Source organism: Narcine bancroftii, chromosome 3 (genome assembly GCF_036971445.1).
Source record: "Narcine bancroftii isolate sNarBan1 chromosome 3, sNarBan1.hap1, whole genome shotgun sequence".
Lineage (NCBI taxonomy): Eukaryota > Metazoa > Chordata > Chondrichthyes > Torpediniformes > Narcinidae > Narcine > Narcine bancroftii.
Window position 1 is genome coordinate 85,156,809 of NC_091471.1, and position 27,501 is coordinate 85,184,309.

General features: G+C 38.2%; 1 protein-coding gene across 5 annotated transcripts in view; it reads right to left on the bottom strand.

The window, feature by feature from the left end:
* pde4d (phosphodiesterase 4D, cAMP-specific) overlaps window positions 1-27,501 on the bottom strand; it is a 1,272,582-nt gene that overhangs the window by 707,575 nt on the left and 537,506 nt on the right. The window contains exon 1 of one of the 5 annotated variants that reach the window (XM_069924456.1): window positions 3,702-3,964. The exons of the other annotated variants lie outside the window; for them this stretch is intronic. Coding sequence (XP_069780557.1) covers window positions 3,702-3,964 — 263 coding nt within the window. Of the gene's footprint in view, window positions 1-3,701; window positions 3,965-27,501 lie in introns of those variants that run through there. 5 annotated transcript variants of the gene reach the window in all.

Genomic DNA, 27,501 nt, shown 5'->3' on the forward strand with positions numbered 1-27,501 from the left:
AAAGGTATTCTACTAAGTGCACCTTCCTTCCCACATCTTCCTAACTTTAAACAATTTCCTACAGTTACTCCATTTAAAAGCAAGTTTGTGTTTACTACAGAATGACCTATATTCTGACTTTCCTGAAGGAACAAAGAAAATGCCAGAGACATAAAAGTCGAGGGTGATGGTGACCTTAAATGCTATTGATAATGATTAGAGTTATTTACAGTGACAGAGACTCAGATTGGTTGTGATGTTACAACATGAAATATGTGGGAAACTACTGTTGTGCCATGATTGGCTCCTGCCAGCTGGACATGCCTCCCAAGACTGATCCTACCCATAGCCCCTTGCATGTTCCCCTTTCTCTTTGCTTGAATCAGTTGATGAGGTTGTATGTAGTTCCTGATTTTAGTTTCACAATATCAACCTTTTGTGATTATTGATGGTGCATCAAACCACATTAAGGACTCTTAGTTTGCACATAATTTACTACTGAATACTTTTTTCTGTACTACACATCAGTTTGTTTGCATTTCCCTCTTTTGTAATCGCATCTTTTTTTCTTGAGTCCAGTTATCAATAAGTAGAAATACTGCCTGCCACACAGGAGAAAGCATCTCAGGTTTGAATGGGATAACAATAAATTTGAAGATCATTAATTTTCAAATAGACCAATTCAATTTTGTGATTCAAAAAGAAAAACAGAATTGTCATATCCCATTAAAAAGTTTGATTGTCTATCTCCATATTTTTATTTACAATTTTTATCCAGTTTTATCACCAACTCCTAACAAGATTCATTCAAGATGTTCATAGTGCCTGATGTGCCAAAAATAAGAATCTACTTTGCTGCACTTTAACTATACACACATTGCCCACACATTATTGCCAGCTGTTTCCAAGGCACTTCACAGAACTCCAAAGCAAATCTGAGGTGGTGTTAGGTTTGATGACCTAAAGCACTTTATAGCAAACTGCTATTGTTTTGCATATAAATATGGCAATCAATATGCACATAAAAAATTCCCAAACAGCATGAAGATAAAGCCAAATCATCTTATTTGATGATGTTGATTTAACATTTGGCAATAACAGGAATAAACTGCAATGTTATTCTTTAAAATGGAGCTGTAGGAGCTTTTACATCCATGTAAATGATCAACATTAAACCACCTAACATGAAAGTCAGAACCTCCAATGGGCAACATTCCATCTGAACAGAAGTCGAAATTATAGCCTTAATTTTGTGCCAAAGCCACCAGAGTGGGGTTCAGCCTACAATCTCTTGATTTTGAGGTTAAACAAAATGGCCAGAATTAACACATACCTCAGCAAAGATTTGGATCCTCTGCAATTCACCTATCACCACAATCCTCCACAGCACATGCAACATCGCTGGGTCTCCACTCAGCTCTGGATCACCTTGATAACAATTTGTACATATGGCTGCTCTTCGTCAACTACGGCTCAGCCTTCAATATCATTATTCCCTCAGTGCTGGTCAAGAAACTACAAACTCGAGGCCTCTGTACCTCACACTGAAACTGGATCCTTGACTTTCTCATCGGAAGACCACAGTAGGTACGAATTGGAAATAACATCGTCTCCTCACTGATTATCAACAAAGACGCACCCCAAGGATGCGAGCTTAGCCCACTGCACTATATACACCCATTACTGTGTGGCCAGGAACAATTCCAATGCCATCTACGAGCTTGCCGATGACACCACAATTATCGGCGGAATTTCAAACAGCAATGAGGAAGTGTACAGGAGAGAGATAGATCAGCTTGTTGAATGGTGTAATGACAACAACCTTGCACTCAACATCTGCAAAACCAACAAAATAATTGTGGACTTCAGGAAGAAGTCAGGGGATCACGACCTCATCAAGGGCTGAGTAGTGGAGAGGGTCAAGAACTTCAAACTCCTGTGTGTCAACATCTCAGAGGATCTGTCCTGGAGCCTCTATGTTGATGAATGTTCACCGGCGGCTATACTTTGTGAGGTGTCTGAGGCAGTTCAGTATGTCACTGACTACAGGTGTACCATGGAGAGCATTCTGGCTGGTTATATCACTGCCTGGTATGAAGGCGCCAACTCTCAGGACAAGAATGAACTCCAGAGGGTTGTTAACTTGGCCTGTGATACCACGAGAATCAGACTTGACTCCATCGAGGACATCAACATGATGTGTTGTCTTTAAAAAGCAGCAGCTATTCTCAAAGACCCCCACCACCCAGGCCATGCTCTCTTCATTCTGCTACCATCAGGGAAAAGGTACAGGAGCCTAAAGACGAGCACTCAACGCCACAAGGACAGCTTCTTCCCCACTACCATCAGATTCCTGAGTAACCAATGAACCAAAGACACTGCCTTACCTGTCGTGCACTATTATTTTAATTTTTTTATAGTAATGTTGTAAGATAGTTATAATATGAATGTTTGCACTGTGACGCTGCCACAAAACACCGAATGTCATGACCTGTTCATGACAATAGATCCTGATCCTATATCTATTGAGAATTCAAGAATGAGTACAAGGAAATTCAGAGTTTGTGAAAGCATGATCCAAATGTATTATTTTCCTTCTCCTTCTCTGGCCATTTCTAGCAGTTTACATCAGTTTCATTCTGCCTACCCAATTAGAAATGCACACCAATATTACTGTAGAATCGTCATCTTCAAACACAATGGATCTGCAGTTGGACCACAAAACAATGAAAAAAATAGGTATGATATTAGGCTGGGTATCAAGCAATGACTTGCATGCCAGTATACAAGCATCTGAAAAAGACTTCGTCAGGACTGACACAGAGAGCGGGGTGGGGAGCAAGTGGGCTTAGGATCAAAAGGCTATTTCTGACCTTTATTTACTATTCAATCCATCCTGGGCAAAGGTGATTTGATATTTGACTATCAAAATCAAGATGTGTGAGGAATGTTGGAAAAGTACTTTTTTCTGTTCATGATGCAGAGTCCTCAACACCACAATCACACTGCAACATGAATAAATCCAGGTGGTGCTTATGGAATTAGTTGACTACGATCACAATAATTTTTCACTGTAGAACTGAACTGCTTAGTTCAAACAATGTTTTCCAATGCAAATGGTGATTTAATGACATCGAAGAGGTTAAGGAAATGCTTACTTCACTGTAAGTTTAAAGCTGACAGGTCCAAACCTGAACTTCTTCAGAAACATTTTATCGGTCATAGAATTTTTTTTTGTAATAAGAATCATTTCAAATAGGTTTTAGGTCTGATAATGTTGACAGAATTCCTAAATGATGCAACCTATATGCTCCCTAATCTAAGATTGCTGTTGGTGACAAGTCACCTTACGCACATATCGTTAATATTTATATGACACACAGTTCATTTAATCTAATTTATCAAGCTTTCTCTTTTTACAATTTTTGCCAACAAAATTCTCATGTTAAGAAACCAAGAATGAAAGACCAAGGTTGTGCTCATTTGAGGTTAGTGAACTTTGGAGGAACAAGATAGGAACACTGAATACTTTTGATTGTATGGATTTATAAAACAGACTCTTTGCTAAGGACACAAATGATAGTCTCATAATAAAAAAAACAGCCAATAATATATCATGAGCTATCACAAATTAAATAAGCCACACATTTCCACTCAAAATATGCATACACCTAAATGTTCAAATTCAGCCAACATTGCAGTTGGAAATAATTAATTCTTACCAGGTATGAGCCACTGTAAAACGACGCTTTTGATAACTATGACTCAGCTTCATCCTTCGAAGAAGTCGTGGTGAATTTCTGGGTGAAATGTTGGGAGATAATCTGGGAGAAATGGAGGGTGATTGCCGTGCATTTTTTTCATGTCCCAGCAAGTTTCCACTTATGATCTTCACAAAAGCATCATTGCACAAAGGATGTGGATGAAATTCTTTTCTTGGATCTGGCGAGGTTACGATATCCTGACTTGTTGCTTGTGATGCCATTATTTTACTAAAAATCTCACGAAAGATTTCTTTTGAAACAGCAGGCAAATGACAAAAGATTCTTTGAGAATAATTCTTTGTGCTAATCTGAATGCATTGATATCAACACATATGTTTGTTAAATTTCCATCATTTCTGCTCAGATGTCTTCACTTCAGTAATAATGATTCTGAGAAAGAGTGTATAGCGTACCAACGAGCTGTAACAGAATAACCAAATCAGTTCCACAGGAACCTTTTACAACATGGCAAGCCTCAGAAAGAAAGAAGCACAAGGGTGTATACACCCCTACCACAGTCAGCATAATCTAGTAGTCAATCAAGTAGGCTGTAACCAGCAAGACAGGTCTCACAGCTTACTCATAGTTCTAATTTTGCAGGGTACTTAGTACAAGGACCCCTTCATACATTTAAATAAAATACTGCAACAGTCATAATTTTTAACTCCTTTGGGATGCTTTTCTCGGCTGCTTTAATCCTTCTCTCTGTAAATTATATTTACAGGAAGTGAGTGCCTTGACAACCAGAAAGTAAACGCTTTCCTGTTGTAAAAAACTAAGCTTGTGTCCAATAGTACCTGATTCAACAGACAGCACCAGGGAAGCATCTGTCAGTCAACATGTTTTGTTCAGTATCTCACTCCCATGTAGATGAAAAAAAGCTCTTACATTTTTGTAACCAATATTTCTATATTAGAGCTTATATTATTCAATGGTATTTCTTATCATGACTAATTGCATTTTAACTTTCCCCTGACCAGAATTTTCCAAATTATTTATTGTACTTCTTCCAAATATTGTGTTTAACTATTTCAATGGCAAGTAGACCCCAAAGGGTAGATTCAACAAAATATGAAATTCATAAAAATGTCATGACGATTTCAAGTACTGTATTACAAACTCACATTGGCACAGACTGGCTTGCAAAATTCCATCTTTTAAATTAAAATGTGAGTCAAAGCTCACATTTTGCAAGCCCAATACATATAATTACTGCTAATTATTAAATTTCACTGTCTGGGTTTACGTAATATGGCATATTTGATGACATTTCATCTTTATGCTCTTAAACAAATTCACTGAAGAATTTAGAGCAGACTTGAGAAAAAGCAGTCAAAAAATAGCACACCAAACTGAGGCAAAATTTTGCAAATTTGAATTCCATTTTAAATTGTTACAATAATTTAGAAAATAGATCATCGGTAGGTTTAAAATTAATTGTAACAACATCTATACAATTTAAAATATGTATGTGCGGGGTTAAATATCTTCAAAACTGTAATATAAACCATTATAGAATATGAAAATATAACTATTTTTAATTTTAGAAATATAATTTAATCTTTTGCACTGTCGCATACCATACTAATTACATGTTCCTTTTCATCGCTGCTTCACTCTACGTTGAATGTTTTATGTTTTAATGCAATTATACATCAGTACTGCACAGAAATGCCCACATTCAGCATGTTGAAACAAAATCCATATTCAACAGCAGGAGAATCTAAACTCTGTCTCAGTGTTAATATTCTCCACCCAGAAACCATGTCAGGTGCTTGGTCCATAAAAAAAATTATAAAATTAAAATTTCAGGAAAGGTGTGCACTCTAAATGTCACTATTCAGACTGCATATTAAATAACCTCTAAAATTTACATGATGTATGAAAAGAGTTATCCCAAATTTCCCTTAGTCAATGTTTATGCATATTTAAATATAAATTTCAGCGGTTCAAATCCAGATATATTTGAACTGAAGATCCATCATTAAAGTTGCTAGTTTGAATATTTTGTTTCCTTTTAAGTCAAAAGTATCAAAGGTGACCAAGTTTAAAATGTTGATGTATAATGCAATAATTTTCATATACATTCATTTAGAAATATCTCACATAGATTTTTGACAGTTTTATTGTCAGGCAATGTTCCTAAGTGATTCTGGCATTGATACAAGTTATGAAGCTGCCAGGTTTGGCAACTTGTATTTGGTTATTTGATTTCGACCAGGACAGTGAAGGGTCCTATAATTAGAGAACTTCTCCAGTGTTTTGCAAGTACTGCCTCATGTACTATTTTACACCTTACAAGACAGTTTTCTAACAATTAGCTTTCTAAGTATTGTTTCAGTGTGCCTCATTAATGTTTTCTGTGATTACCAATGGTCCTCCTAAGTAATGAGGAGCAACGACAGTTCACCAGATGGTCTGGTGTTTCCGAAGATAATAAACTAAATCACTGGCTTGGAAGGCCACCTTCCATCTTTTAAATTAAAATGTGAGGCAAAGCTCATTGAATGGACTGCAATGGTGAGACCTGCATCCTTTTCCTATCAGTACTGATGTAGTCTTACTGTAAAATCTCTGTTTATTTACCACCATATTAAGATGATGTGAAATATCTCCATATATGATGCTTACATAGATATATATTTGGAATATCTGACTCAATATAACACATCAGTCCAATGTCCAAGTATATGAAATCCCTTTTGTTTACATTTACAAACAGAATTTTTCAGATTAAATATTTCTTGCAGTCAAATAAATAGACCAAATTGCCATTTTATAGCTGTAACGGCAATGTGCGCAACTTTGACTCGCTTTACTTTCCCCATTCTGGAGAAATGTTAACTCTGTGCTTAATCTTTCTCTACCCAGATGAGAATTGTTTATTAGTTTGTTGTTATCATTCTTACCTATATCTGTGAATATTTCTACCTTCTCCACATCTGAAATGCAAATAAAAGAGAGGATATAATTTTGTAAGAAATAAAACAATCTGGATGAATCTTTTGGAGTGCAAAATGCATTTTAGAATTTGATCATTTGTGAACTCAAGCCAAGTTTATTATCATCTGATTGCACAAGTACAATTCGACTAAACAACACTCTGGTCCTCCGTGCAAAACACGCACATGCACACTAGAATTAACGCACAAAGACAAACCATACATATGCAGGACAAGTATTCATATATACAAATGTAATAAATATTATTTCATGCATATGAGAGTCTCGGATGGTTAGTGTGAACAGATCCTTTGGTGGTTCAGAATTCTCACTGCTTGTGGGAAGAAGCTGTTTCTCAGCTTGGTGGTGCTGGCTCTGATACTCCTAGATTTATTTTCCTGACAGGAGCAGCTGAAAGATGCTCTGTGCAGGGTGGAAGGGGTCCTCAGTGATTTTGTATGCCTTCTTCAAACAATTAAACTAGTAGATGGGGAGCATAAGTGATCCTCTTTGCTGTTCTTATGAACCTGTGGATTGATCTCTGATCAACTTCTCTGCAGCCACTGCACCACACTGCGATCTAGCCAGCCAGGACGCTCTTGATAGAGCTCCTGTAGAAGGTTGCCTTCCTGCTTCAGTCTTCTCAGGAAGTGCAGTCACTGTTACACCTTCCTGACAAGCGAGGAGATGTTGTGTGTCCACAATAGGTCACTAGTTAAGGAACTTGGTGCCCTCTACTCTCTCAAATTTCAACAATGATTTTTATATGGACCGATACAGGGCAAATCTGTAATGTAGATTGCTATTTAAGTTGAAGCATTCTGATATTTTGCAGAAGGCATAAAGCTAATGTATTTGTGAATAGGAAGAAATCTGGCTAGCTAGCTTTAAAGTCAAATTGAGTTGATGATCTCTCGATTGATTGCCCTTGAATCTCAGTTGTTGCCTCAGACGATGTCTTCTCAGCTATGAATTTAGGTTGTTCAACAATATCCATCTTTCGATCAGCTGTGGCTGGTACCATTTGAAGATCTCGACAATTTGTTCACAGAACAGCACCTTCATCTATCTGAATGGTGTATGATCTTGGTTGGACTTCACCAAGGACAGTATCCTTCTGAGTCCATAAGTTTGTTTTGTCTTTTAGCCTTGCTTGGTCACCAGTGTAGAGTTCTGGTAGGTTTTTTGTTCCTCTGTCAAATTAATACTTTGGCTTTTCTTTCTGCTGTTCTTTGAATTTCCTCACTTTTTCCCCCTCTTTTGTTTTTTGGAGGTTCTCCTGAATGGGTAGGTTTGATCTTAGCCTACGTCCCACAAGGAGTTGTGCTGGTGACATACCACACTTGAGCAGCATTATGTGGTACACTAGCATGCTCTGATAGAAGTCCATTCCACTCTCTTTTGCCTTATACATCAGTCTTTTCACTGTCTGTACTGATTTTTACACTTGACCATTGGACTGTGAAAATTGAGGGCTTGGTGTGTGCAAAGTCCCACTCATTAGCAAACTGTCAGAACTTTGAATTGCAAAACTGGGGTCTATTGTCTGTGAAGACCTCACTTGCCACACCACGTCTGGAGAATATGGCTTTCATACCTGTTATTACAGCATCTGCAGTGGTGTTGTTCAGCCTACACTCCTCTGCATACAGGGAGTAATAGTCCGTGACTACAATATAGTCCTTCCCTTGACATTCAAATAGGTCAGCACCCACCTTCTGGTAAGGTCTGTGTGGTGCTGGGTGAGGCTTTAGTGGTTCTGCAGGATTCCTTGCTTGATATTTCCAGCATATTGTACAGTTTGACACTTCATTTGTTATATCATTGTTGATTCTTAGCCAGTATATCACCTTTCGTGCTCTTTTCTTACACTTTTCAATTCTGAGATGTCCTCCATGGATGCTTTTTAGCATCTCTTATCTCAGTCTCTATGGGATAAGGATTTTGCATCCTCTGTAGATGAAGTCTTCAACCACCCTGCAGTTCCAGTACTCTGAAATGTCAGATGAGCAGTCCTGCTTCATGTCGGGCCATCCATCCAAGATTTTTTTTTCTCAGTTGGCTCATTGTTTCATCTTTGTTTGTCTCTGACTTTATGAGCTCCATTTTTGCATCAGATATGGGCAGTCCACTTGTGATCATGTCCATGAAGACGTTCACATCTTCATCCATTTTGGTGTTTGCAGGATCTCATGTCAACAGCTCTAGACAACGTGTCTGCTGTAAACATTAGCTTACTTGGAGTTTACACCACACACAGTATATAGTGTTGCAGCCTAATCATCATTCTTTGTATTGTAAGTGGACATTCATTTAATGGCTTTTGGAACAATGCAATCAAGGGCTTATGGTCAGTCTCTACACTGATTGCTTGTCCTGACACAAACTGATGAAATCTTTCACAGGCGTATGTGATGCTGAGCAGCTCCTTTTCAATTTGAGCGTATCACGTCTCTGGGTCTGTCATTGAACGTGATGCATACACAATAGGTTGCCAGTCATCATATTTTTGCAGAAGAACTGCACCCAGCCCACTATGTGATGCATCTGAAGATATTTTGATGGGTCTCGCTGGGTCGTAAAACCTCAGAACTGTTTCCTCTGTGAGCAGTTTCTTTAGTTTCCTCCATGACTTTTCATGGTCATGATCCCACCCCCATTCAATGTTCCTTTCTGTTAGTTTTCTCAATGGAGCCATCTTTTCTGAGAGGTTGGAATATGAATTTACCCATATAATTGACCATTCCATTAAACTTATGTACGTCCTTTTTGCATTGTGGCCTTGGCATGTTCCCAATGGCAGACACCTTTCTGGGATCTGGTCTGATGTCCTCACTGCCAATAATATCTCCTACAAATGTTAGTTCTGTCACGCCGAGCTGGCATTTCTCTCTATTCAGCTTCAGGTTTGCTTTCCTTGTTGCTTCCAGCACTTTTCTTAATCTCTCATCACGCTCCATTCTTGTGACTCCCCATACTATGATGTCATTCATTGAGGTATCAGCTCCATCCAGGTGCTCATAGACCATATGGATAGGTTTGTGATACACTTCAGGAGCTGAGGCAATTACACTCCAGGAGCTGAGGCAATTCCCAATGGTAACCTTAGGAATCTGTATCTGGCAAATGGACTATTGAATGTGCACAGTCTTGAACTTGCTTCATCTAATTTTAACTGCCAAAATCCTGATGATGCATCAAACTTGCTGAAAAACTGCATTTGCAAACTGTGACATGGTTTCTTCATGATTCAGAAGCTTAAAATGTTCTCTCTTTATTGCTCTGTTTAGATCTCTTTGATCCAAGAAATTCTATGCTTTCCATTCTTTTTGTCCACAACGATAAGTGAACTCACCCTCTCCGATGGCTCATGTTCAGGTTTTCCATCCTGTCCAACTCTGCTTTTAGTTGTTTTTGAAGTACAAATTGAACTTTTCTGCATGGATATATTATCAGTGGCACGTTTATCCACTCTGACCGTGTGTTCTCCTGAAAGGCAGCCTAGATCCTGAAATAGTTCATTGTACTCTTTCATGAGTTTATCATAGACTGTTTCTCCTTCGCTTTCCACACAATGAGGACTCTTTTTTACCAGATTCAGTTTCCCACAGGCTGTTAAACCTAGTACAGCCTTTATATCCTTTAGTACTGTGATGAATGCTAGCATGTGCTCCCTGTCCTTGTTTTTCACTTTGACCATGCATTCTCCTTACACTGTATATCTGTATCTGAATATCCTGTCACCTTCACTTTTGTTCCATACATCTTTGGTCTGTGTCTAATCTTCTTAAAATCAGTCTCTGATATTATATTAATTTATGCTCCATTATCCAATTTAACCGAAATGAATATGTCATTCACTTTTAATCTCAACAAGAAAGAAAACAGACTGAATGTTTTCAGTCACAATATCTATCTCCCTTTCATCTACTGCATGAACATTGCTTTGTTGCACTTGGTTCCTACAGCAACAGGCATAATGGTTTCTTTTATTGCATGTATTGCATGTTTTACGATATGCTGGACATTTTTTGGTAGGTGTTGTGTACCGCATCAACAACGTGGCTTTCAATTGTCCCTTTCATTTTTGTTTGCTGGCCATGCTCTTTTTCCACTTTAGCTCATTTTTTAAAAAATGGTTTATGTCTGTATTGCTCACTGCATCCATGTTGCAGCTAGTTTCACTGAACAGCTCTTTTGCCTGCGATTTTACAGTTTTGTAGCCCTACAGAGTGCTAGGCTTTTTCTAGGTCTAGATTTTGCTCTCTTAGCAGTATTTCCCTTTGACTATTATCTGGAATACCACACACAAGTCTGTCCTTTATCAGCGAGTCAGTCAGTTCACCAAATTCATGTTTTGCTTTTGTTTCTCAATTCAGTCACATACCGATCAATACTTTCTTCCATTTTCTGTACATGTTAAAAAAAAAACTGTACCTCTCAAACATCATGTTACATTTAGGTATGCAGTATGCCTCAAACTGTTCCATTATTTTTTACAGTTTCATTTTGTCTCCTTCAGCAGCAAATGTGAAGTTATTATACACCTCCAGGGCTTCATCACCCATGACATGTAAGAAAATTGATGCTTTCACTTTGTCTCTTTTCTCCTCCGCCACTAAATACAATCCAAAATGCTGTTTAAATCTGTTTCAAATTTCAGCCACATTACCTGTCAGCTGAGGTTTTGCTGGTGGATGTAATCCTTCCATTTTTATCTTTGTTAGCTTCTCTTCACTGATCAGTTGCTGACTTTAGATTTTACCTTTTAAAGTATTTCCTTCATCCCACTTCTGACACTATGTTTTATCTTTTGTGTGAATTCTTAGACAACACATGGATGAAGGAAAAGTTCTTTAGTTTAAAGTTGTTGTAAACAGCCCATGAGATATGCCATGTGGCTGCAAGCCTCCATTACAGATCTCACCTACAGCAGTCTCTTTGTCTGTGTCAGCCCCCTGCTGGCAGCCAAGTATAATCAAACAGGAGATATGATCCGTAAGACATTGCTAGTAGCAAATGCAAACGTGATCACTATCATTACACAAATATCAAAGATATCCACACCCTTGGATGAAGCAAGTCAACTCCTCTTTGCAAATAAATCTATATTGAATATATACTGTTGAATATATCTGCATCACTTTTGAATCCTCTCTGGTTACAGTAACTATGCCATGGGATTGGAAATGCGCTATTGAACCCCTCAAAACATACCAGGGTTGTAGGTTAATTGGGTGTAATTGAGCAGCAGAGGCTTGTGGGCTGAAAGCACCTGTTACCATGTTACATATCTCAATTTAAAATTTTAATTTAAATCCAATGATAGCTTAATGGTTAAAAAAAATGGATAAAGATGACAGGTGTTTTTGTTGTGACTAGTGATGTTTGTAAAGCACAGTGGGGTCCACCAAAGTTCAGAACTATATCTTTGCCAAAGTCGCATAAACATTACATAACAGAAGTACAACATTTTCCCATGCTCCATTCTGGCTCTATTCAAGAGCTATGTAGCTCATGACACAGTCCTGTCCACAGCTCGTGGATCTGAAATGGCTTTAGCCCTTTTCACACTTGCAAGTGATCCCAGGAATAATTAGGCATAATTAAATTTGTTCAAATATAAGATCATAATACATTGATCAGGATTTAGGGCAGGTCTACCATTGCTCGATGCGTCATGACGTCACCAGCAGAAGGTAGAACAGCCCTAACCCCGGGGATGGCTCCTTACAGGTCTGAAAGCATTCAGTGTCCCAGTTAGGAGTGGTCAAGTGTGAAAAGCCAAACCCCCATTCCTATCTTGGGACAGCGAACGGCCAATTTAGTGGGATGCAAGTGTAAAAGGGGCTTTTGATTTTAATTATTTACCTCACTTTCTTTTGAGTGATGTGCATTAGTTTTCCTCCCTGACCTGATGACATTTCCTACCTCTTTCACTACAACATTGGTGAGTGCATTAAACATTTTCCTGCAGATGAATTTCTCATCATGGCACTTTTGGTTACTTTGGTTACATTGTGTCCTCTGATTCGTGACCCTTCGACGAACAGAAACAATTTCTTCCTACTCAACCTAGACTATTCAATACATTTATCAGCTCCTTTCCTGGTCCAATTGCCTGCTTGATATCTGGGCCATTTGACCTGTACATTACCTGCATAATCTGCTTGCTTGTTACCTAATCCATTTGCCTACTTGATCCCCAGTACAATCTAACTACTCAATCCATGGTTCAAACTAGCTGCACATTTCCCTCTACCCACTATATTTTTCTTCCCTGACTTCTTTCCCTTCCACTGTTCATTGCTGTCCACCTAATCATCTCCTCCATGTCAATGGCAACCATGAAGGAATCTTTCTTACAATATCCTTGGAGCCACATGAATAATATTGTTCCCATGAGGCTAATAAGCAGCATACTTATCTTAACATGTCTTCATGCATGCTAACCACTTTCTCAAGACAAGAATTTCCCAACTGTGTGATTTCAGATTTGCCATTGGCAATGATCTTAGTATACATTTGGTACACCAGAAACGTACTCAAGCAATTGCTAGACATTTATGCATCAGTTAGGTCAATGTTTAAATATTCTAGTAACAGTCTCAGATACACAGACGCTACAGATTGCACACAGTCCCTTACTCCTCTTTATGAGACAGTGGCACAGAGTAGTAGGAAGGTAAACACTTAAACAATGTATTTGTCTTCTGAGATCAAAGTTTTGCACAAAGTAAATTGAGTGGACTTTATGACTGCTTTGGGAAAAGTCAATACCACCAGGGGAAAATACATTGGAACCTCGTTATAACTCGATGGTTTGAGTCCAAAAAATATTGCATCGCGAAAAAAGCAGGGTCATGCTAAATCAGGGTTTCAACAAATCATTGTGTAGTTACAGATGAAATTAAAACAAATTAATTTTTAATAAACTGACAGTCCCTGCTGCTCGCGGCAGCCCGATGTCCCCGCGAGCCCCAAGCACTTCTTGTATTCACTCCTGACAGCAGCCCGAAACCAGGGGCCAATGACTCATCGCGTTATATCAGAATTCGAGTTAAATCAGGTCATGTTAAATCAGGGTTCCATTGTAATACAAAATTATACCTTCCCCTTCCAACCAAACTTCTCCCATAGCCCAATTCTGTTTACACCACCTATTTACAGCAATATTAAGTGTATTCTGAGCATAACAAGATTCTTCATAGAGAGCAGGCAATATTTATAATGCAAATTAAATATTTATGAGCATTGTTCATTTGGTGCACTGCTCCCATTTTTTAAGTGGAGATATATGATTTGCTTTTGGTATCAGATATTTGCTCCTCCCCAAAATATACAGGAGTTGCAAGCATTGTTTCTTGAGCAATGAAAATCTCAGGACACAGTAGTTTATATTATCAATGTTACAGAGAAAATCTACTTTTTTCAATCAAGTTTGAATAAGGAGTGTCTCAAGTGCTGCTAATTGTCCATCTACTATACTTTTATACTTTCTGGCAGACTTGTTAGTTGATATCTGTTTTAGTCTCTGTGAAACATGTCAGCTCTCTTCACAGCTCCAGAGTTGCTCCAGCAGCAATTTTTTGAATTAGTTGTGCAATAGTAAGAGAGCCAAAGGGGATTGGTGAATTCAATTCTGGATAAATGATGTTCAGATTGGTCTGTTAAAATTTTAAATATAAATATAATGGTTCCCTGGGACCATTAGAAATACAAATCTGTTTTTCAAGAATCATTAAAAAAAACTCAATGTAGCACTTTGAACTGAATAAAACCCTGCTTCGCGCAGAGTGAAAAATCCTAAATCAGGCCCAAAATTGAAGTCCATTCTTCTTCTTCTGAGAAAGGGATATTCAGATCATTCTCCCATTTAGTTTTAATTCCACTCAAAGAAATTGCTTTCATATTCAATAGTTTATAACATAAAGCATTAATGAGTAAATTGTAACTCTAAGAAGTTCATCAATAAAATTTAAGTCAGGAAGAATAAGAAATCTTAAAACCTTAGTGTGAGCAAAATGTCAAATTTGATAGTATCTGGAATAATGTATTTTGAAAGATTAAATATCATCCCCAATTGTCGAAGAGATATAAAATGTTGTTGTAGAAAAAGATCTTTAAAACTATACATACCTAAAATATTCCATTCTTGAAAACCGGCATCTAAAATAGCTGATTGAAATAAATAATTAAAAATTATAAGACTTTTAACCATAAATCCCGCAGGTCCAAAAAATTTTTCTGAATTGACTCCAGGTCTTCAATCTATGTGTCATTATTAAGTTCTTGAAAATTTTTTGAATAGAGATAGGTAAAGATGACCTCAATTCTGCCCATAGGGAACTACTGAGGGATTTCAACTCCATCTCAATCCAATTAAGATATTCATCTGTATTTTCACATTGCAACAATAGTAACGTATTTCTTATGTTTATATCCCAGTTGTAAAAACAGAAATTAGGTAGGGCTAATCCCCCGTTATTTCCAGTGTTCTGAAGATACCTTTTATTCAATCTAGGTTTATTTTGGTTTTGCCATATATATATTACATAATAATTGATTTGAAATTATCAAAAAAGGACTTGGGAATAAATATCGGCAGTGAATGAAAGTGGTATAAAAATTTTGGTGCAATATTCAATTTAACCAAATTAATACAACCAATGAGAGTGGTGACCATCTGTAAGAATTGATTTGGTTTGGTTAATTACAAGTGCAGGTTTCCCTAAAAAGATTTTGTTTAAATTCTTACTTAGATAATGCCCATGTATTTAAATTGTTCATTCACTATTTTGAATGGATATTTAGAATAAATTTCCAGGGCACCTTTCAATTGGCAGTAACTTGGTCTTATAAAGATTGATCTTATAACGAGCAAATCTAATAAAACAAGAAAGTAATGACAGTATATTCGGTATGGATAACTCAGGATTGGAAATGAAAAATAAAAGGTCATCCACATAAAGACAAATTCTATGTTCAGTAGTTCCTCTAAACAAACCAGTAAAATTAGGATTTGCCCACAGAGTAATTGCAAGGCAATGGGCTCAGAACACAGCCTTGTCCATGCCTCGATGTAGTTTAAAAAGCTTGGATTGCTGCGAAATGGTATAAATTAAGGCCATTGGAGATGTATATAAAACTTCTATCCAATGTATAAAAGCTAGGCCAAAATTAAATTTTACTAGGGTGGCAAATAAATATTTCCATTCTACAATTAATGCTTTTTCAGCGCCTAAGGATAAAATACTTTCATTGTTAGGAGTAGAAGATGTATACATGATATTCAGCAATGTATAGATATTATAATAAGAATATCTATTTTTAATGAAACTTGTTTGATCCAAGTTTATTATACCTGGTAAGACATTCTCCAATCGATACGCTAAAACTTTAGGTAAAATCTCAACATCCACATTTAGTAAGGAAATTGCACAATCCTCTGATCACCAAAATAACAGCTTCATTAAAAGGAGGTGGCAATCAATGATCCATCATTGTCCACTAGGGCATAGTCTTATTCAATTCAAAGTGCCACATCGTGTACATTTCTCCAAAGTCAAACTTGCTCAAATTTATTCTGTTATCAGTTCACTTTGAGACAAATGTAAAATATTCAAAGCCTCTTTGGACGTGCCCTAATTTGCAAAAATATTGACCAATATTTTGAGAACTTTTTCATCCATATTTAGGATCTCTTTAGATCCTTGTCCAGTAATTGTACTATTTGGATTTTCTAAAGATGTAAATATTATTTTATCTTCTAATCAAAGACAGATAAAAGCATTCTCCACTCTTAGCAAGAAGAGCAATTCTGTAAAATGAAAATATAGAGTTCCACCTACAGATAATTAATGGCGATTAGATCTTATGTCCTTTTTAAATCTGGAGAAAATTAGGATAATGTCACAAAAATCAGGATTTCTCATGATAAAACTTGGGGCCCACTTATGGCTTACTTTTTCCATAATTTGACTAATTAGGTGCAATGATAAATGTCACTGGGCATGCTTGGATGGATTCCCTGAGGCCACTTGCTCGGATTTAGCACTACTTACAATATGAATTTTAACCTTGATTGCCAGGAGTTTGAATTTTTTTCCTTCTTTTCATTTTTTCTTATTTACCTCTTACAATATTGTATTTATTATCATTTATTGAATTTAGAATTAAGTAGTATTGCTACTGTACCATATAAAAAACAATGTTGATTCAAAGGTGAACCTTCTGCTGTTTTAAGGCAGAAAATATCAACAAATCCTTGGCTTATTTCACTGAAGAACTTATCTGAAAATGTCTATTGCCTGCTGATGAAATAAGGGAGAAGTGGGTCCCAGAAGGCTCTCATTCTCAAACACAAACTTTTACCTACCATGGCTATCCAAAGGCTACTTTAGTATAGAAACAGAACATTACAGCATAGAAACAGGGCTCTTCAATCTTTTTAGTCTGAGTCAAACCACTGGTGTTTTTTTTTGCTAAGTCCCACTGACCTGTACCCAGTCCATAGCCCTCCATGCCTTTCCCATCCATGTACCTGTCCAAATTATTTTTAAATGTTAAAATTGAGCCCACATTCACCACTTCCACTGGCAGCTACTTCCACACTCCCACCACTCTCTGTGAAGTAGTTCTCCCTCATGTTCACCCTAAACTTCTACCCTTTTACTCTTAACACATGTCCTCTGGTTTGTATCTCTCCTAACCTCAATAGAAAAAGCCAATCTACATTTGCTCTGTCCATACCCCTCATAATTTTAAATACTTCTATCAAATGTCCCCTTATTCTTCTATGCTCCAGGGAATAAAGTCCTAACCTGTTTAACCTTTCCCTGAATTCAGTTCCTGAAGTCTGGGCAATATCCTGACAAATCTTCTCTGCTCTCTTTCTGTCTTATTGATATTTTCTTGTAGTTTGATGACCAAAACTGAGCACAATACTCCAAATTTGGCCTCACCAATGTCTTATATAACGTTACCATAACATCCCAGATCAATACTTTCATTTATGAAGGCCAATATGCAAAAACTCTCTTTACAACCTTGTCCATCTGTGACTCCACTTCTCAGGGAATTTTGTATCTGTATTCCCAGATCCCATTGTTCTACCGGACTCCTCAATGCCCAGCCATTCACTGTGTATGCCCTTTCTTGGGTTGTCCTTCCAAAGTGTAACACCTCACACTTGGCCATATTAATTTCCATCCGTCATTTTTCAGCCCATTTTTCCAGTTGGTCGATCCCTCTGCAAGCTTTAAAAGCCTTTTTTTTTTACTGTCCACAACACCTCCTATCTTCATGTCATCTGCAAACTTGCTGATCCAATTACCACATTATCATCCAGACCACTGATATAGATGACAAACAATAAACACAGCACTGATCCCTGAGGCCCACCACTAGTCACCGGCCTCCAGTCTGAGAAACAAACAATCACCACTACTCTCTGCTTCTCCCTCCCAGCCACTGTAAATCCAGTTCACTATTTCAACATGAATGCCATGCATCAGAATCTTCCTGACTAACATCCCATGCAGGATCTTGTCAAAGGCCTTACTAAAGTCCATGTAGACAACATCCACAGCCTTTCCTTCATCAACTTTCCTGGTAACCTCCTCAAAAAGCTCTAAGATTGGTTAAACATGATCTACCATGCACAAAGCCATGTTGGCTATCCCTATTCAGTTTCTGGCAATACAACTAATTGTCTATCTGATCACTTAGAACACCTTCCAATAATTTGTTTACATCAGGCTCACCGGCCTATAATTTCCATGGTTATTTTTGGAGCCTTTTATGAACAATGATGCAGTGTGAGCTACCCTCCAATCCTCCCATGGCTAAGGGTATTTTAAATATATCTGCCAGAGCCCCTGCAATTTCTACACTTGCCTCCTTCAAGGTCCAAGAGAATATCATGTCAGGCCTTGTGGATTTATCCACCCTTATTTGCTTTCTCCTTTTTAATCTGTACAAGTTCTATGACCTCACTGCTTGTTTTCCTTACTTCCAACAACTCTGTGCCCATTTCCTGAGTGAATTTTAAAAAAAAACATTTAAGTTCTCCTCCATCTCTTTTGGCTCCATACAAAGCTGACCACTCTGATCTTCAGGGAGCCCAATTTTGTCCCTTATTATCCTTTTGCTCTTAATATATCTGTAGAAACCCTTAGGATTTTCCTTCACACTCTTTGCAAAAGCAACATCATGTCTTCTTTTAGCCTTCATGATTTCTTTCTTGATGTTTTCCTTGCATTTTTATACTCCTTAAGCACCTTATTTTCTCCAATGTTAACTATACCTGTTAAATACCTCTCTTTTCTTCCACATCAGATCTCCAATATCCCTTGAAAACCAAGGTTCCTTCTTCCTGTAAATCTTGCCTTTAATCCTGACAGGAATATGCAAACTCTGCACTCTCAAAATTTCACTTTTAAAGTCCCCAACTTACCTCACACATCCTTGCCTGGAAACATCTCAATCCACGCATTCTAGATCCTCTCATTTCCTCAGAAATGGCCTTTTCCCCAATTTAGAATCTCACTCGAGTTTATATTAGAACTGGTGTTGAGAGGCAGAGATTACAACCAAGTTTCCAATCTTCTTGTCGTGATATAGTGCCAAAAAATCACGCAATCTCAGCTTTAAATATTCTGAGTAGTTAAGGGCTTACAGCTCCCATTTGAAGTTGATCCCTTTTTCCATCATCTACAGTCTCTTTTGTTTAGATGCCAATCATTCTATGGCATCACCCCACTCTAATACTTCCTCCAGCTCTATATTACATCCATGACATATTTCTATTAAACTCTGGACAACTAAACATTATCCTGATTTCAGCATTTGATTTCAGTCTCATTCACTAAAGTTCTCTTTCTGAACCTTGCTATCCATCTCATTCATTTTATATTCTGTTGAAAACTAATCTTACGAACTATTCTTTTCCTGATCACCTTAAATCCCAATTTCCGATATTTTGTTTTACAAATGAAGTCCTAACTAAAGTAACTGCTGTGAAGAACTGAACTGTATATGGCAGTTCATACATCATATCTCCAAAGAAAATGGGCCAATGGCAATTTTTCTCAGGCAAAATATTTCAGTAACAAGTGGTTCTCAACCTTTTTCTTTCCACTCACATGCCACCTTAAGCAATCCCTTACTAATCACAGCGCACTGATGGCATAGGGCTTCCTTAAAGAAGGAATTCCACATTCCTGGTGTGTGAGTGGAGAGATAAAGGGTGAGAACCATGGAAATAGGGTGGTATAGATACCAATTGTAAGCAGATTTTACTTCAATTCCCAACACCATAATTTTTCCCCAATGCAGCTGATGCCACATAAATTACATGTGGAGAAAACAACCATTTGTTTTGCTTTATTTCCAATGATGAATCAGATTAATAAGAATCCAATTGTTCAGACGACAGTGATAAAGTGGAGATGCACGGGAGACCGCAAACGGTTTGAGGAGGATAGGATCGGCAACAGTGACCACTTCAATTAAAATAGATTTATTTGACTCTAAAGCATTTTTCAATTTTCTGTGTCCATAAAAGTACATAAATGCAGGACTTTCTGCATTATATTGCCACCCAGTGGAAATAGTGAGTATAACTTGTGTAAAGAAATGAAGATTTTTTTTTAAAAATGAAAATGAAGTAATTTCGAAGACACAAATGTTTGTTAAAAAAAGTCAATGATACAGTGAATTCCTTTGGTCATCTGAAAAGTAAAATCAAGCAGACAAAAATACGAAGCTAAAAATGGCAAGGCCACTTCCGGTCAGGTTAACTACCAAGGTAAATTAACTACATTTTCAAATTCAAAAGGGCAGAAAACTTTCAGAAATACTGCACTTGCTGGAAAATTCTGTGCATCAGCTTGCAAGTTACCATCAGTCTCATGAGTTCTCAGAAAATGGTCTCTAAAGTATGAGCCTGTGGTGAGGTACACGTGTATTTCTTGGGGAACAAAGGAACGAGCTCAGGTCTGAAGCTTGTTGTGGCAGAATGACCTCAGTAAGTTCCCTGCCAAGGCTCACAGGTGGAAAATAGTTGTTGGAAATTTTTAATCATAATTTGACTGGCAGATTTGGTAGAGAGCAATGCACAAAAGATCTTGGTGTTGCTGGACTGGCATATTTTCTGTTATACTGAATGTTATTTACTAAATCTGCCACACATTTTTAATTCCTTCTCTTTTTATGTCACACAGGGATTAATAAATTATCCAGTGACCTTGGTAAACGTGGAGGAGCACAAGTTAACACGTGATTCTTTTACTGCTTGAAGATTAGATTCTAAATCGAACTTCCATATTTTTTGATTTATTGTCGCCTCCAAATAGAAAATAGTCTGGCCTGGAAAATGGCTAAACACTGCCCTCCAGAGAGTACTGGATCTTAAATACATTGAATATCCTGTTTTAATTCAATTTCAAATAGATTATATATCGCCTTTCAAATCAAATGGATGAAATAAAGTGTTGTAATTCCCAGCATTCTTCCTTTTATTGATAGAGAAATTACACACAAAAGGATGGATGTAATGGTAAACATTTAGAACTCCGATGGGTATATTGTATTGTATTTCACCACAACATAAAACAAAATGTGATGACTATAAAGACAGATGAAGGGATTTGTATGGTGTGTGTGAAACAGCTGGAATTGTGCTTAGAGAAAAGTAATTTGTTCAAAATCAGAATTAGCTTGAATACAATGAGATAAAATAAATTCCCAGTGTACAAAAATCAGTGTCTGAAGGATACTGAATTACCATGTTAAAAGAATCAGGGTGACATGAAGAAGTTTAAAATGCAGGGAAATGTAGTGATCTGAAAGAATGGAGAAGGTAGATTCAATCAAAAATATTTTTAAGACTTCTGAGCAAAGAACAAGCCAGTAGGATCAAACAGACACAGTGTACCGAATGGGCTCCTTCCATGATGTTTTATTGAATTACATCATTATTTCTTCTTTAAAAAAATGTATTATTTGTATACATTAGAAGAATAAAGGTTATTTTTTCAATAGGATGGTAGTTCCCTGATGGAATTATTTGCCCACGCGGTCTAATTTCTGACATTGCTATGGCTGTTTTAATTTTGACAAAACTATTTAAACACATCTTTTCCATTGAAGGGGAACGGTAAGAGTACAAGAACAAACTTGTTTAACTAGATGCAGCCATCGAATGAGTGGACCAGAGTTAGTGCAGGGAGTTGAGGCTTTGGCTCAAGAGCATTTGGCAAGAAGAGGCTGAGGTGGTGGTGGAGGAACTGATGCAAGGACAATCCTATCAGGGAACAAAGAGTTCAGCAAGACAGAGGTAAGGGCAAGTCTTCTCATTTCATTCACTCTTTCATAAATTAGATCAGCCATGATCGTAATGAATGGCGGAGCAGGCTCGATGGGCCATTTTTGGCCTACTCCTGTTCCTACTTCCTATGTTCCTATGTTCCTATTTCACCAACAGAGGGAATGGCAGCCAGGTCAGGGACATGCTCCAGTTGCAGAATGTGGACAGTCAGGGAAGCCAACAGCATCACTGATGACTTCATCTGTGAGAAGGGCATCCAGCTGCACCGGTGGCATAGCTGGGGGGTGGAGAGGGGTGTGGTCTGGCTGCTGGCATCTGGACAGGAATAGCTCCAAAGGTATTTATTTCTCCTGTAAATAGTCATAATTGAAGAATCTCGTCTTTTTCAGATATCCAGAATTTATAGAATTGCTAGAAAAAGTGTGAGAAAATTCTTCTCATATTATGTATTTACATCATTATGATACTTTTATATTTATCATTATTATACATCATTATGCATGTTCAGCATTTTTTTTTGTTTTATTCGGATTTCATTTGGGTTGAACACAACTACTTGTGGTAGTAACGATGTTAGTGTTCACTTCAACAGTGAATATTTTATTTACCTTGACCCTTGGGAGATCTTTCTAAATCCTTCCTCTCCTCAGAGAGGACCGCCCATGAGTGCTGCCTGAACAAAAGCTGTTTGATGAAGACCGTATTTATCCTTGCACTATATAATCTCTTGGTGCCTGCCACATTGACCACCGCCAGTGGTCTGATAACGCCTCAAACCGTGCATCTTGGCGCCTCACAGTTTGGCGGGCAGCAACCTCCTTTGAAGAAGACCGCAGAGCCCACCTCACTGACAAAAGGCAAAGGAGGAAAAACCCAACACCCAACCCCAATCAACCAATTTTCCCCTGCAACCGCTGCAACCGTGTCTGCCTGTCCCGCATCGGACTTGTCAGCCACAAACGAGCCTGCAGCTGACGTGGACTTTTTACCCCCTCCATAAATCTTCGTCCGCGAAGCCAAGCCAAAGATATAACAGTAAATTGTGATGCAGTGACATGATTTATACAATTCAGTGAATTACCTGGAACAAGGGCTGATGATTTTTTTTCAACATTCTTCTTCCAGCAATCAAAAACAGGGCTGTCAATAACTATGTGTGACGGTTAGTCTTAACAATGGAGTGAGCACCATGTCAGGTGAAATATCTGGTCTCCAAACAAAGATCAGAGAAGTTCTCCAGATGCACTCTGCACACTGCTATTCCCATATTTTAAATGTGGTTATAACTGATGCAGTAAAAGCTCCAATATTCAAACCAAATTGTTTTTTTGGAATTCTAGAGAGCATCTTTATTATTTTTTTCTGGCAGTTCACCTCATCTTTCAGTACAAAAGAACATACTCTATTGCACTGACTCCAAAGAAACTTTGTGATACAGATGGGCATCCAGAAAGTCAGCCGTAGAGGCCATCTTGCAGAATTTACTAGCACCAGCAATTGCTCTGCAAAGAATTCTGGATGATAAGATTTTTTTTTAAAAACTACTTTTAAACAGCTCACTGAGGCAAAGGAAACATTCAGTACTTACAAATTCTTAGCTGATCCTATATTTTGGAGTAAAGTGCTAGAAAAGGCTTTCAATTTAACTATGTATTTACAGAAAAGTAGTCTCGATCTGGTAACGGCTTCTCATTTGATTCTGCTTTTTGAAAAGATGTGAAAAAAATGCGAAGTGAGTATGAATCTCAATTCGGATTGAGAATGAAGCAATGCAGTTGGTGAGAAAATGTGTTATTAATACAGAATATAAGCAGCACAGAGAGCCGTAAAAGAAAAGGATTCCATGAAGAAATTCCAGAGGGTGAAGAAATAATGATGCTCGAAAGAAATTCATAGTTGAATACTACTTAGTGTCCTTAGATTTTGTTATAAATAGCACAAGTAAAAGATATGAGCATTTTAAAAATGTGGCTTCCAGATTTAGTGGTTTAGATCCAAAGCATTTTGAGAATACAGGTAATATGAACAAATTAGAATTTTAGCAGGCACATACTCAGACGTTATCAACAGTCATACTGAAATTGTTCAAGTTTTTCTTTCATTCAAATAAAAAGAGATAATGAGCATTAGCAGTAAGGCAAATTCAAGTATTGAGAAACTGAACATGAGCCATGAACTAAAATTTGTGCTCGCCAAAGACATGTGTTCCATTTAGCCTAACCTGTCCACATCGCACCACATTTTTCTGATCTTACCAAGATGTAGCACAGCTGCGGAACAATCCTTTAGCCGGCTCAAACATAAAGTCCTACCTTCATTCTACGATGGGCGAGGATAGATTGTGTGGGTTAGCTTTGGTCTTCACTGAAAGACAGTTGGCTACTGAGGTAGATTATAATAAAGCAATAGATAACTTTTGCTGGAATGAAGCCCAGGAAAAAGAGGCTGTTGTAGTTGCTTCGTATATTTTTCACATTGCTTCATTTTGTTTTCATTTTACGTTTAAAATGTAAAATAATAAAATAACACGTGTGCTTTAGTTATAAATAACACGTGTGCTTTAGTTATAAATAACACGTGTGCTTTAGTTATTATTTGATCTTAAATACAAAAAGCAATTATGTATTTCTTTTAAAACTGTATTTTCTTTAAGTTCCTTGTGTTTTGATGTTAAATACAAAATAAAAATGTATAATTAATTTTAAATTATTTGGTATGTGTCTTGGATATGATCCCCTGGTCCGTCCGATCAGTGGAGCCACTGACTCACCATCTGTTATGGGTCATGGCCAATATTCCCTCTGATTTTTAGTAGTCAGTGTGCGCAAAAATCTTAATTTGTGCACTTTTTGTTTCCTGTGTCAAAAGTATGTGCACGCAGAATGCTTGTGCAAATGTAAACTTATTTCAAGATCGTTTTGGCACAGCCGATCTCTCATGGCTAATGAACTGTATTTTCATATAATTACAAGTATGACTGCATTCTACAAAGTAATGTATTTCATTAACATTTTATTCTATACTTTGAATGACATTATTTTAGGTGTCTAACCTTTTGTGTGCACATTAATTTCTTTTGTGCACTAGATGGAAAATCCACATTTGCACACACATTCACAGCTTTGAGGCTACAGTGGTCATGGCACCTTTTTTTGTATTGCGCTCGCTTCCCCTATCATTAGAATCTGGTTACGACCCTGAGCTGCACCTCTTTACAAATCATGTTAGGGAACTCCAGATCATTCAGGAGGCTGAGGGGTGATAGACAGGAGTTACAGCAATGCAGTCAAACCTAGGAGGTGTCAGTGCAGGGAACCTTGTGACCATTCCCCTCAATAACACATACACTATTTTGAATACTGTTGAGGGGGATGACCTACCAGGCATTAAGCCACAGTGGTCAGGTCTCTAGGACAGAGTTGGCCTCGTGGCTAAGATGGGAAGCAAGGAGAAGAGGCGAGTTGCAGAGAGGGATTCCAAAGTTAAGGGAGCAGATAAGAGGTTCTGTGGAAGAGACTGAGAATCTCAAGTCATCACCTTTATTTATCTTTCAAACCATGCTCGCATGGTAAAGATGAGATAGCATTTTTCCAAGACCTCAGAGCACATTTACATAAATACCAGTTAGAATAGAAGTTAAACAGATTAAAATATTAAAGTATTAAGATATATATAGTTATCCACAAATGTTCTGGGAATTCAAGAATCTGCTGGCTTGGGGGGAAAAGTTGTTGCCCAATCTAGATGTACAGGTACTACCTCCTATTAGATGGCAAAAGAGAGAATAGTTTACATGAGGAGTGTGTGGAGTCCTTCACAATGTTTATTGCCTTTCACCTGCATTGAGTGTTGTTGATGTCCTTCATGGTAGGAAGAGAGTCCCCAGTGATCTCTTCTGCTGACTTAACTATCCTCTGCAGGGCCTTGCAGTCTGAGGTAATTCAGCTTCCAAATCAGACGATGATGTAGTTGCACAGGATGCTCTCAATACATCCTCTGTAGAATGTAGTGAGGATGGAGGGTGGGAGATGAACCTTCTCAGAAAGTAGAGATGCTGCTGGGCTTTCTTGGCTATGGAGCTGGTGTTAAGTGACCAGGTGAGATTTTCCACCAAGTGCATTCCAAGGAACATGATATTCTTGACAACCTCAACAGTGGAGCCGTCAATGGTCAGCAGAGTGTGGTCACCCAGGACCTCCTGAAGTCGACAACCATTTCTTTTGGTTTTTAATGTTCATATACAGGTTGTTGGCTCTGCACCAGCCTGTTAGTGACTGTACCCCTCATTCTGTACCTGATTCCTCATTCTTACTGATCAGGTCCACCACGGTCGTGTTGTCAGTGAACTTGATGATGTGGTTCGAGCTGTGTTTAATTGCATAGTCGTGGTCAGCAGAGTGAACAGCAGTGGACAAAGCACGCAGCCTTGGGAGGCCCCCGTGCTCAGTGTGATGGTCTTGGAGGTGCTGTTACCGATCCAGACTGCCTGAGATCTCCCTGACAGGTTGAGAATCCAATTGCAGAGGGAGGTGTTTAGACCCAGCAGGCTCAACTTTCTTATCAGGGATTGTGGTTTGATTGTGTCGAATGCCGAACTGAAGTCATTAAACAGCATTTGAACATACGAGTCTTTATTTTCCAGGTGGGCGAGGCCTAGATGGAGGGCAGTGTCGATGGTATCAATCATAGAGTGTTTGGATCTGTATGGATACTGCAGGGAGTCTAGTGACGAGGGCAGCAGGAACTTGATGTGCCCCATGACGAATCTCTCGAAGCAGTTCACCATGATGGACGTGAGTACAACAGGACGGTAGTCATTGAGGCAGGATACAGACGACTTCTTTGGCATGGGGACAATAGTGGCGGCTTTGAAGCACATTGGGACCCCAGCACTTCTCAGGGAAATGTTAAAGACGTCAGTGAAAACATCCACTAGCTGAGCTGCACATCCCCTGAGTTCTCTGTTGGGAATGTTATCTGGTCCAGCAGCTTTTCGTGGATTGACCTTGCTTACCTCTCTCTTCACATTGGTCACTGAAAGACAGAGCAACTTGTCATTTGGAAGAGAGGTGGTCTTCACCGCTGCAACGTCGTTTTTTTTTACCACAAAGCGCGCATTGAAATTGTTCAGTGTGTCTGGGAGGGAGGTATCATCACCAGCACAAGCAGGTGATTGGTGGTGCCTTGGATGCCCTTCCAGGTGCGTCGTGTGTCCTTGCTGTCCAGGAAGTGACTGTGAATGTGCTGGGGATGCGCACGTTTTGCTTCGCTGATGGCTGTAGACAACTTGGCACTTGCAATAGCTAGGGCCACCTAGTTGTCTACTATGAAGGCAGTGTCTCAGATCCTAAGCAGCACCTCTGCTGTCATTCATGGCTTCTGATTGGAGTGAATTATGATGGTCTTGGGAACAGTGACCTTGTCAGAACACTTACTGATGTAGCTGGTCACTGATGCCGCATACTCCTCCAGATTGATGCAGTC